Raw genomic sequence first — 10,726 nt, 5'->3', positions numbered from 1 at the left:
ATTGTAAATGTTTAGTCTGCTTTTGATAGATTTCAAAATTCTCTGATCACACATAAACTTATTTTAAACTCTGATAAACTTAAGTGTATGATATCGACAAGTTTACCTAAAGGTATCCAGCTGACAGTCCATGTTCAAACCTTTCATGGTTTGTTATAAATACCACGTGGAACACCCTTCAAGAAAATTAAAGATGAAGATTGGGATTTCATGTTTAAAAAAAAAAAAAATCTTGTTTCCCACTCACAAGTTGTAAGATCATTGTACAATCCATAGTTTTATCTGCTCTTGATTATGGTGATATTTTACATATGCATGCTTCTATATCTACCTTGAAGTCTCTTGATTCTGTATCACAGTGCATTGAGGTTTATCACAGGTGATTTTTTTCATACTCACCATTGTATCTGATATGAAATAGTGGGATGGTCCTCCCTAAGAAACTGAAGAGAGCAGGATTGTATGATTTTTTTTTTTTTTACAAGGATCTGCTGGGAAAATTGCCTACTGACCTCTGTTCCTTGACTGCATTTAAACACAGTACTTACAATGTCGCATCACAGGTCATTTTAACATTAGCTGTGTCTCTTGTCCACAAAGAACTTACATACAATGTAAACACTTCAAAGACTGCTCCCAAGGTGATTCCCGATACTTCTCAATCTTGTTTATGCCTTAGTAAGTCCGAAGTAGTTGTACGTCACTTGAATATTTTAATTAGATACCATTTTAATGTTTTCTTCCATTTTGAAGGGATATATTGCACTTTAAATGTATTTGACATCTACAGTTATTGGTTACTTTCAGTTCAGTTGCAAATTATATAATCTAACAAATTTTGAATTTGTATATATAAACCTACTCAGTTGTTACTATTAAATCCAGTCTCACCTGAAACAAAATAAAATAAAAATCTCAAATATAATATTTCAGTGTATTTTTATTAAAGGGGAAAGAATGGTTACTTTCAACAGTTATTGGACATTTTGCTGGTAGTGCATGTACATTTCTGCTAAAGCAATTATGAATAAAGAAATCCAACTTATAACGGAGCGTATACAAAGTTAACTAAAGTTAACAAAAGTTAGAAAAATTAGGCTATACTTTTTTATGCAAGGGTAATGAGGGACTACATGTATAGCACAGAAGCTATATTATAGTTTTAAAGGTCTAAAACTGTACGCTATATAAAGTTATATATCGATGTGGATGTGGAATTTGACCATTATAATAATAAGGTTATAATGGTAAGAATCAAATGCACGTAAGTGATCTTCTCTGTACCGTTTTCCAGCAGGTAGGCAGGCACGAGTAAAAGTAATTTCATCAACATCAGTAAAAAAAAAAAGCACAAAGATTTTGACAGAAATAAATGTGCAGTGTTTTTTGGATATGCCATGGGGAATGATATGATTTGCCTGGCCTTGTCTACCATAATACCCACAAATCGAAGCTAATAGATTCTGACGTATACGTCTGTCATCAAGCGGGCAAATGAAATCGACGCACTCCAGCTCCTACAACCTCCGGTACCACCCCTCTTCCTCTTCCGGATTTGTAGCGTGACCGACGTTTCGTGTCTGTTTAGACTTAAAAGTAAGTTCAAGTATCCATAATTTTACTAACATTATATCGCATTGTTGTATCGTAATGTGATTTTTTTTAAGGTGGCCCGTGTTCGAGGGCTGCTTTCATTCGGCTATAAGCGTGGCGTTGTTGATTGAAGTACTGTCACGAATGGAGGACCGCTACAGGGCGCCATGCTACCTGTGTTAGCCCCGACTCACATGTATCTCAGTATATCGTTACTGCCAACGCAGATGTCGTTACAGCTGGCCTTCCTGGCACTCAAACACAAAGTCGAACAGCGATTTATTTATTAGCATTATTTTTTCCGTGTGTAATTTTAATGTTTTTAGTACCACGATAACGGTAATATTATCCGGGCTAAACTCAAACTAGGTCACACATAGTATGGTTTTTAAAACATCTAAACCAGTAGGATATATATATATATATTTTTTTTTAATATATAAAAAACTACGGTCATACATGCACTCCAGATTTTTGTTTTGTGTAAGTACTCAGTTGGCCTTGTGCTGTAAAAATATAAATAAACCCACCGAGCATGCGTGGTAGCCCCCTAGTGGCAAGCCTGGGATATTTCTTAATATCAGACTGATAAAATTGTAATTTAGAAGAGTTTATTTTCTGCATTAAAAAAGATAAAAATGTGTTTTAACCTTCCCTTCAAACGAGAATCACCAGGACTGTGATTGAAAATATTTTAACCAGTTGGTATTTAATTTACTGGAGCATAAAATTTACTTTTATTCCACACATGGCCAGGAAAAAGCAGGGAGATGCCTACACTTATGTTGAGACAGGTAGCAAAGACTCACTGCCTTGGCTATATATGGACAACTCTACACCAAAGGCCCATTTTGAGCCAGGAAAATAGTCTTTCAAGTACAAATGTTAACCTTTAAAAATTATTTGGTTTTCATAGCCTTCGTGTTTTTTATAGTGCAGAGGAGACAGTATATACAACTGATCTCAGGCTTTGTGAAATTATGTGCATTATTTTGACCTGTTTTTGTGTATTTTCTAGCAAACCATTTTCTCAACTAATCGCTAAGTGTCAAGAATGATTGACAGCTGGTTGCCATGATTAGCTGTATTACAAACTGGAATATTGAGATTGCTCTTTTAAATTAAACCATCCGGTTTATATTTTAACTCTGCACACCATTTGTCTGTCATGTTTTTCACTACAGAATGCGTTACGTGGCCGCTTACCTCCTAGCTGTTCTCGGTGGAAACACCAGCCCTTCTGCCAAGGACATCAAGTCCATCTTGGACAGCGTGGGAATTGAGGCTGATGATGAACGCTTAAATAAGGTTCGCCATTAACAAAATTATTGAGCCCTTTTTTTTTCCTCTCTGAAGATGCAGTGTGGCTAAATTATCTGTTCTCTGCAGGTCATTAGTGAGCTGAATGGTAAAGACATCAACGAAGTCATGAACTCAGGTAAAGGCCCTTTTTAAAAAAAAAAAAAAAAAAAAACTAGAGGCCAAGATGATACACAAAGGAGCAGGCTAACAGTTGTTTTCTTTCCTCATTCACAGGCCTCTCTAAGTTAGCCTCCGTACCAGCAGGTGGTGTTGTGGCAGCACCTGCTGCTGCTGCTGCTGGTGGAACTGCTGGGGCTGCGCCTGCTGCTGGTAAGCATATATACATTATTCTAAGTGAAATTTAAAGAAGAAAATTTCAGTTTCTGCAAGATTGGATGATTTAATAAATCTGTACTAGCTTTGATGAACAAATTCAGCTGTGTTGGATATTGGTGCAGGTAAATATTTCTTTGTACTTAGTTTTTGAATTAAACATTATCTTTTGTGTCATTTCCAGCGGAAGAGAAAAAGGAAGAGAAGAAAGAAGAATCTGAAGAGTCAGATGAAGACATGGGCTTTGGTCTCTTTGATTAATCTGCCTTCTCTGTGTTTAAAAAGCAATAAAAATGTAAAAGGTTTACACAAAATCACGTTTTCTTTCTGTCCTTTAATTGATTTTTTTAAAAATGAGTTATTCCCTAAGACTTTAGAGTTGAATGTTCCCAAAATAAAGTGTCTGGGGCTTGATGATGAAAGCCTTTGTTTCCTGTTAAAAATAGACACAATTGGGAAGCTAGTCATCATTAGGCAAATCAGACCCTGCATGTGGTCAGTCTGTTCTATTGTTGGTGAGATAATTGAAACCACATAATAATACAGCACTGAGGGGACAATCAGTGAGCCAGACACAAAGTTGGCCACACAAAACAATTTCAAAACAAGGTTGGTGTGTTTTGTATGTGGTTTAGTCAATACGAATGACCTTCAGGGAGTTCAGTCAGGCTGCATATTCAGAGAAAAGAAAGTTTGGGAATTGTTTGAAAAAGGTCTAGCACGTGAAAAAACTGATACAGTTTTGATATGTATATAATTTACTGTGAGATTTACAGTCATGCAAAAAGATCAGTTCTTAAAAATAGGTTATTGCAAAACAGTTGAGAACACGATCAACAAATATAAAAAGACAAATGGTCTAGCAGATGGTAATGTGCCTCACACAAGAGTTTGTGTAATGTTCAGTGCTCACAATAGATATTTGTCATGGTAAAGATGTTTGCTCAATAAGTTTAATCATAATTGTGCAGGCATGGATGGACACCTCAGTTCAGCAGCTGTTATTGATAAGCGATGTGGTTTCCCTGTCATGAACCAAGATTTTGCAAGAGTGTAAATGAAACGTGAGTCATTAGTCACATCACAATTTATCTTTTGTAATTTATTTTTTTGATTGCATGACAGCATCTATAGTCATTCAACTGTGACCTGGATTTTTCTTTCTTTCTTTAAAAAAAAAGCCTTTATTTGTATCATTTGACAAACATATAAATACTTAAATTACACAAAAAAGGAAAGAAAAAACAAACACACATTACATGTCAATATATGACAGTTATATCTTTAAAAGTTTCCACTACCTGCCATCTTCCACATCATGTTTTTACCTTATGTGACTTACCTGAATTTAGGTCACTAAGTAAGCAAATTAAGCTCTTAATGCTGCCTTTGAAATTAAAGAATTAACATGGGTGTATGGAATTTGCTTCATGGTTTACATAATTAGATTTCAGCGGTTCGTGTCACACAGCAGTGAGTCAGGACGTCTTGGTAGAGTTATGATCACCATGCAGTTCATTTTACTGTTTTCAGTAGAGCTCAGCACAAAATCCCTTGAGTTCATAGCACTGTAAGTCTTAATCATGTAATTGTGTTAAATTCCATCTAATATTTGCTTGTCTCTTTGCTTGTTCCAAATATATTATAAATTCTATCAAGCAGCGTCTATACAACATTATTTATACACTTTGAACTGTAAATGTAATTTTTTTTTTTTTACTTTGAGAATGCTATAATTTTTTGCAAAGCATTTAGCTGATGAAAACACACTTTATGAATAGTTGCAGCAGCTTTAACAAATCAATTTCACTGTCAGGGTTGCACCGCTTTTAAAATATGTTGTCCTATGCTTCAGGCTATTTTAGCAAAACACAAAGATGTGGCTGAATCGAGGTCTTTTCATTTCTTTAACTTGTTCAATTTATGTCAGAAAAGTGCTTCTCAGTCTTTCTGACTTTTGACCTCTTGACATGGGGTAGTGTCTAAAAGCAACCTGCCACCTGTTATACTGTACAAAACTACTGGGCCACCTATACACTACTTACAAGAGCAACTCCTATTACAGTACCATGCTCAAATTCAGTGAGCTCTTTCAAAAGTTTGTAAAGGCAAACTGCATAGTTAGGTTCTTGATTTTATGCACCTGTGGCAGTGGGACTGAAAATACCTGAATTCAAAGGTTAAGAAGTGAGAAGTGAACTCCTAAACAAGTTTGTGCAGCTACGTATTAGACTCAGGGTGATGTTTCATTCATTCCATTTGTGTTCACTTTCTATTTAATGGGTGGAGGAAGAATAATGGATTGCCTGGAATAATGTTCACAACAATTATTTCCCCAACAAGTTAAGGCCCATGCAAGTCTCGATTTTTGTGTTGCTTTGTTTATGATCATCCTGAAAGTAAATTAAGCCTGACAGTGGCTGTAGATATACAGTAATTCTCAAGGGCAAAAACCAGAAATATAAATATCTTTTTAGTATTTAATATGAATGCCAGCATTCATGAAAACAATCATCAGTCATACTTTAGGTTACAAAAGAAAATTTAAAAAGATTGCAAGTTGTCTAGCTTATTAACATTAAATATTATTGCACTGCTCTTTCACATTATTACAAATCAACACACACAATTCAACCTGGCAACATGTCACAGCTTTTTTTTTGGTTTGTGAAACCAGCTAATGCAGTACGGTTTAGTAGTTTACTAATATCTCAGTTGAACTTGCATGTGAAAGACAACACTTCTCTTTATATTTATACTTGCCAAACTGTTTTATCAACAGTCATCCTGTTGCAACAGTTTCACAAGCACTCAATCACAAAACAGAGAAAAGAAAAAAAAAAAGTTATGTAAAGGATGATGCAAGTCTGTTAAAATATTACTTCCAAAGAGAAACCGGTGCATGGGACGTTTCACAAACTACTAGAAGTTGTCAGAATGTCATGCAGTTGTGTTTCTGCATGGCTGCTTCTCAGTCATCACTGTCAGACCATGGATGATCTGTGCATACCTGTAAGAAAACATGGGACGTTTTCAAAAACAAACCTTTTTCCATGCCATTTGTTTTTCAATATACAGGCTAGCTACATTATATTTCGTTTTTTTTTTGTTTTGTTTGTTTTAGAGATATACCGTACTCTACATCCAAAAATGAGTTCAAGCTAAAGAACATCTACATTCCCATTTCAATCAATAATTAAGCTTACATGGTTTAATTATTATAAGAACACCACGGCTGTTTGCTTCTAGTGACTACCATCTTTGCTTTATCTCTCTCCACTATATCTCATTCTTACCTGTCTGTATTCAAATCGGTCCCGTAGATAACGGTTTCCCAGACCGGTAATGTGCCCTGTATTCTGCTTGGAAAGCCCGGCTATCCTGGCCGTGAAGTCGAGTGTGAAGGCCAGTTTGACCAGCTCAGGTGCTGTTGGTAAGACGGTGGGAGGTTTTTGGGCTGGTGAGGCTTCTTTCTCAACATATGCATCAGCAAGCTTCTGGAAGGAAGAGTAGGTCATTTGCTGGAAGAAGTTGCTCAGGGTGGGGTTATCTTTCAGCTGTAAGACAAAGAGAAGACGGTTGTCTGTGAACAGTCTGCTGCCAACGGCCAACAGCTACTGAACAGTTTCACAAAATGGGGTAAAAAGCCAATTACAATTTGCTAGAGCCCAAGGCTATGTTATCAGTAAGACTAAATAATCTTCAGCTACAGCTGAGTGAGCAGAAAGCTTTTAGACAGATTTATGATGGGTGCAGTTGATGGTTATTTACCGTATTGATTAGCCTTCCACTTATTTTCTTTTTTTTACTGATTAATTGGTCTATAAAATATCAGAAAATTAAAAATACCAATTGCTCAAAAAAATTTGGATACATTTTAAATTCTGTAATACATATGTATACATATATGCAAATGTGTTTTTAAACACACGAAAAACAGGTTATGATGGCATAAGACAAAGGAAAGCACTGATGAAGCGGTAGCCATGAAATCTTTGGCATTTTTGCATGATTTAATAAATAATCAATTTGTCAAATGTAGCCACACACATTTAAATTGTGAAAATGTTATATGAAAAAAACAAAACTACTTTTGAAACACTATAATCTTGATCAGTCACATGACATGCTGTTATGTAGGACATATTTTACTCTAAACCTGTAGCTCAAGTTAGGCGTGGTGTAACTTCACTTCAGAAAACATTAAGCTCATGCAGAAGTAAATGCACTTAACCCACTAAATATCGCAGACTAACACATGAACTTGAAAGTGAATGCATCCTGGAGTTTGCAGTGGTTACATAAGCACTCTGTTTTAAATGCAAGGCATTCCTGGTAGCTAGACCATTTCACATGAAACTTTCAGCATTTCATTTTTATTTTTCCAAGAATGACAAGTAATACCAACCTTGAGCTCTATGGCATCCCCCTGTTCCTTTGTCAGAGCAATGATCCTGTTAATTATCTCCTCTGAGACCAAACAGAATGAAAAAGTGTAATTAATGCTCTCAGCAGTTCACAAAGGTGTTGATACCACAAGCTGTTGTACATAACAGTGTAGGTGTAACTGTATAGTAGTTACATTTTTAGCACAACTTTGCATTTGTTTTGGTTTTCTTTCATCAGTTTTACTGCCAATACTGCACTGTTTTCAAACTGAACTGTGGGGCTTTCAATTATTCAGCAATTTCTTACCATCTGAAAGAGATACAACTTCCTCTTTTTCTTTGACCTCATGGACAATTTTTTCCAGTTCCTCTGACACCTTCTCATAATAAGAGTCTGTTGGTGCTACGCTGATGACAGCTGCAAAATAAAAGTTTGGTTATTTGTAAGTGCGTGGGGTTTTTGTTGTATTCTAATGATTCTGCTGACTGTAAACAGAAATGTTGAGTCTTAAATAATCTTCAGTAAGGTTAATTTTTTAAGACATACCTTCAACCCCAGTGATGTCAACAGGTCTATTTGATTTTATCAGAGATAGTGGCCTTTTTGAGAATCTTCTTTTTAGGGACTTTCTTCTTAGAGGCTTCTTTGGTAAGGTGACTGGAGTCACGGGCAGGCAGGTAATTGCGGTGTTAGAGGTACTGGACTTGTCCGATGAAGTATCCTGCTCGTCATCTTTGTCCTCATTGCCCTTCCGGGTGAAAAAGCCAAGTATATTTTTCCAAAATGAGGTTTTCTTGGTCTTCTTTGATATTTTTGTTGGTTTCTCTGATTCCTCAGGACATTTCTCAGGTTTTGGTACAGGCTCGACTGGAGCGAACGTATCAATTTCTCCATCGTCTGAATGCTCAAGTGAAGGGGCCAGGTGAAGGGAGGGGTCACTCGAATGCCGTCTTGATTTTTTTGGCATTGTCACCCATTTTTCTTTCCTCCCAGCAGCTTTAAGCCCATGCGTACCATCATTTAGACTGAGGCTACGTTTGACGTACATCTCCAGGAGACGGGCTGTATCCCGGGGAGGCACAGAAATCAGCTGACCATGAGGAGGCCTTTGTTTTTCTTTGTCTTTTTCCATGGCAGGCTCTGAAAGGAAGAACAGGATATTAGTTCTTTTGCTTTGAACTTTGTCATTTCAATTCAGACGTCATGTGAGATGAGTAACATTTTCAGAGAATATCATTTATGTTTCAATCAAAATGATCAGATGGTACCATATTCTCATTTGTAAAAAAAAAGAAAAAAAAAAGTCTAGTTGTGTTATTAAAAAAATTTAAAACTGAGAAAAATGTGGCCATTTGTCGCTGTTTAGATCCCCAAATTAATCAATTTAACAAGAAAGGAGTCAGCACAATAATCAATGATCCTTAATTGCAACTAGCTGACAAATATTTATTATAATTTGCCCTTAAATTTTATTTATAAATAGTAAGCAGCTCCATGTAACCCATGTGGACACATTGAAATTACTTATTTTATCTGATCAACGGCACAAAACCGAAAGCTAAACAGAAATCAAACTACGCATCTTAGACTTGCTTAAATTCGGTTGTCATTAGTAGTCCGTTAAATTAGTTACTTTAAACTACATAGCCGGCCTTTCCGGCAGTAGAAATTTAGAGACTGTTTGAAACTACTACTATTCAAGATTTAGAGGAACAAGAATGTGCAAAACAAGAACGAGAAGCACAGTAGTATGTACAGTAGTAGGCCTAAATGTAGACTCACCTCTACCCGCAGTAAAGACCATAAATCTCTGCAAAGATCTGTGGAAGTGTGGCTATTGCAGTCACTCCGTGGAGTTGCCTTTTTAAAAAAGTTATACGGCTCCAAAGTTCGTCTACCTGCTCGCAAAGCCTCCTCCTAACTATTTCGGCAGAGTGGGCGGGAGGTTGGGAAAATAACACCTGTCTTCCTGGTTGTGTGCGTGTCCATCGACGTCAGGCGCTGCGCTTGTTTACAGTTTCACCGTCTCTCTCGGTTGGGCTGTAAAACAATAAACGCACCAGGTGCGTTGTCCCATTTTTACAGGAAGACATTTGACTTCCTCTAAGAGACTGTCGCCGTTAGAGGAGGCGGTGTTAAGGTGACGTCTCCTAAAATGACGCAATTGTAGTGATTTTCTTGGTTCATGCAGATCATTCAACCATTTTTGCACATTTTTCTTAATTTGTGATCATGTATAATGTGTCATTTTATCAGGTCTCTCTTGAAAGAGATCTCGATCTCATGAGACTACCTGTTAAAAAAATATTTGATAATAATTTTAAAGGGCAGAGAGTTACAACTATCCTTTATCTGTCAATGACTTGATAAGGAATGACTTGATAAGCCAAACATAATTGGCATTTGTTGTGCACGTTTGTCATTATTTAATTAGCCCTGTGGTGGATGCTGCCCCATGGTCGAAGGCTAGCGTCTCAGTAATTATAAAGATGCAATATTATAGCCTAACAACAACACAAAGAACAAAGAACAGTTTTCAGCAGCATTCCAGTAAACTGAATGGGATGCTCTTATGACTCACATAAGCTCTTATGACTCACATAAGAGCATCCCAATTTTCCCTGTGATTACAAGATTTTGTAATCGCAACTTTTCCCTTGCAGTTTTCCAGGCACACAGCACTGTTATGTAATACTGTCAGATATTTCTGATATGATGCCAGCTGATTTTATTAGTTATCTGTTACCTGTTTATTTACTGGAAGTGCATAAAGGTGCAGCTTTAAGGCATCTTAGTGGCAGATAGACTATTGATTGGCCTGTAGAGCCTTTCGTTTTACCTTATAAAGCAAGTAAAGGTTTTTACCTGGTCATATATCAATCTCAATTTCTTGCTTGTGCAAGTTTTACAAGTTTTGGATTGAAATTAACCGAATTATTAAGTAACCCAAAGTTATTCTACAAAATAAAAGTAAATCAGTAAATAAATAAATAACTTTTTTGAAGGGGTAGTGGGAGGAACTGGTTTATTTTTCATAGAATTACCCATACAGTGAAAGTTCATAGGGAGCAATAAAAGGAAAACATGGGCAGCACCCCCCAGGGTTACA

The 10,726-nt window shown here is 36.5% G+C and overlaps 2 protein-coding genes across 2 annotated transcripts; one reads left to right on the top strand and one right to left on the bottom strand.

Annotated features, from left to right (window-relative positions):
* The first annotated feature begins 1,494 nt into the window (after positions 1 to 1,494).
* Positions 1,495 to 3,542, top strand: rplp2 (ribosomal protein, large P2). The gene is made up of 5 exons (XM_030730469.1): positions 1,495 to 1,596; positions 2,778 to 2,901; positions 2,983 to 3,031; positions 3,130 to 3,225; positions 3,413 to 3,542. The coding sequence occupies exons 2-5, from the start codon at positions 2,779 to 2,781 to the stop codon at positions 3,487 to 3,489; spliced, it is 345 nt and encodes a 114-aa protein (XP_030586329.1). The 5' UTR covers positions 1,495 to 1,596; position 2,778; the 3' UTR covers positions 3,490 to 3,542.
* Positions 3,543 to 4,372: 830 nt separating this feature from the next.
* Positions 4,373 to 9,685, bottom strand: LOC115780990 (uncharacterized). The gene is made up of 6 exons (XM_030730468.1): positions 9,400 to 9,685; positions 8,164 to 8,757; positions 7,924 to 8,034; positions 7,637 to 7,698; positions 6,525 to 6,785; positions 4,373 to 6,238 (listed from the first exon to the last, which is right to left on the bottom strand). The coding sequence occupies exons 1-6, from the start codon at positions 9,419 to 9,421 to the stop codon at positions 6,200 to 6,202; spliced, it is 1,089 nt and encodes a 362-aa protein (XP_030586328.1). The 5' UTR covers positions 9,422 to 9,685; the 3' UTR covers positions 4,373 to 6,199.
* Positions 9,686 to 10,726: the final 1,041 nt, after the last annotated feature.

Source organism: Archocentrus centrarchus, chromosome 5, assembly GCF_007364275.1.
Source record: "Archocentrus centrarchus isolate MPI-CPG fArcCen1 chromosome 5, fArcCen1, whole genome shotgun sequence".
NCBI classification, from domain to species: Eukaryota; Metazoa; Chordata; class Actinopteri; order Cichliformes; family Cichlidae; genus Archocentrus; species Archocentrus centrarchus.
This window is presented reverse-complemented; position numbering and strand designations above follow the sequence as displayed.

Excerpts from the sequence above, each read along its gene's own strand:
- rplp2 (XM_030730469.1), top strand. The coding sequence starts at position 2,779 with ATGCGTTACGTGGCCGCTTACCTCCTAGCTGTTCTCGGTGGAAACACC. Across the intron at positions 2,902-2,982 it reads ATGATGAACGCTTAAATAAG|GTCATTAGTGAGCTGAATGG; the intron begins GTTCGCCATTAA and ends TGTTCTCTGCAG. Across the intron at positions 3,032-3,129 it reads CAACGAAGTCATGAACTCAG|GCCTCTCTAAGTTAGCCTCC; the intron begins GTAAAGGCCCTT and ends CCTCATTCACAG.
- LOC115780990 (XM_030730468.1), bottom strand. The coding sequence starts at position 9,421 with ATGGTCTTTACTGCGGGTAGAG. Across the intron at positions 7,699-7,923 it reads AGTTGTATCTCTTTCAGATG|AGGAGATAATTAACAGGATC; the intron begins GTAAGAAATTGC and ends GTTTGGTCTCAG. Across the intron at positions 6,239-6,524 it reads ACCGATTTGAATACAGACAG|GTATGCACAGATCATCCATG; the intron begins GTAAGAATGAGA and ends GTTTTCTTACAG.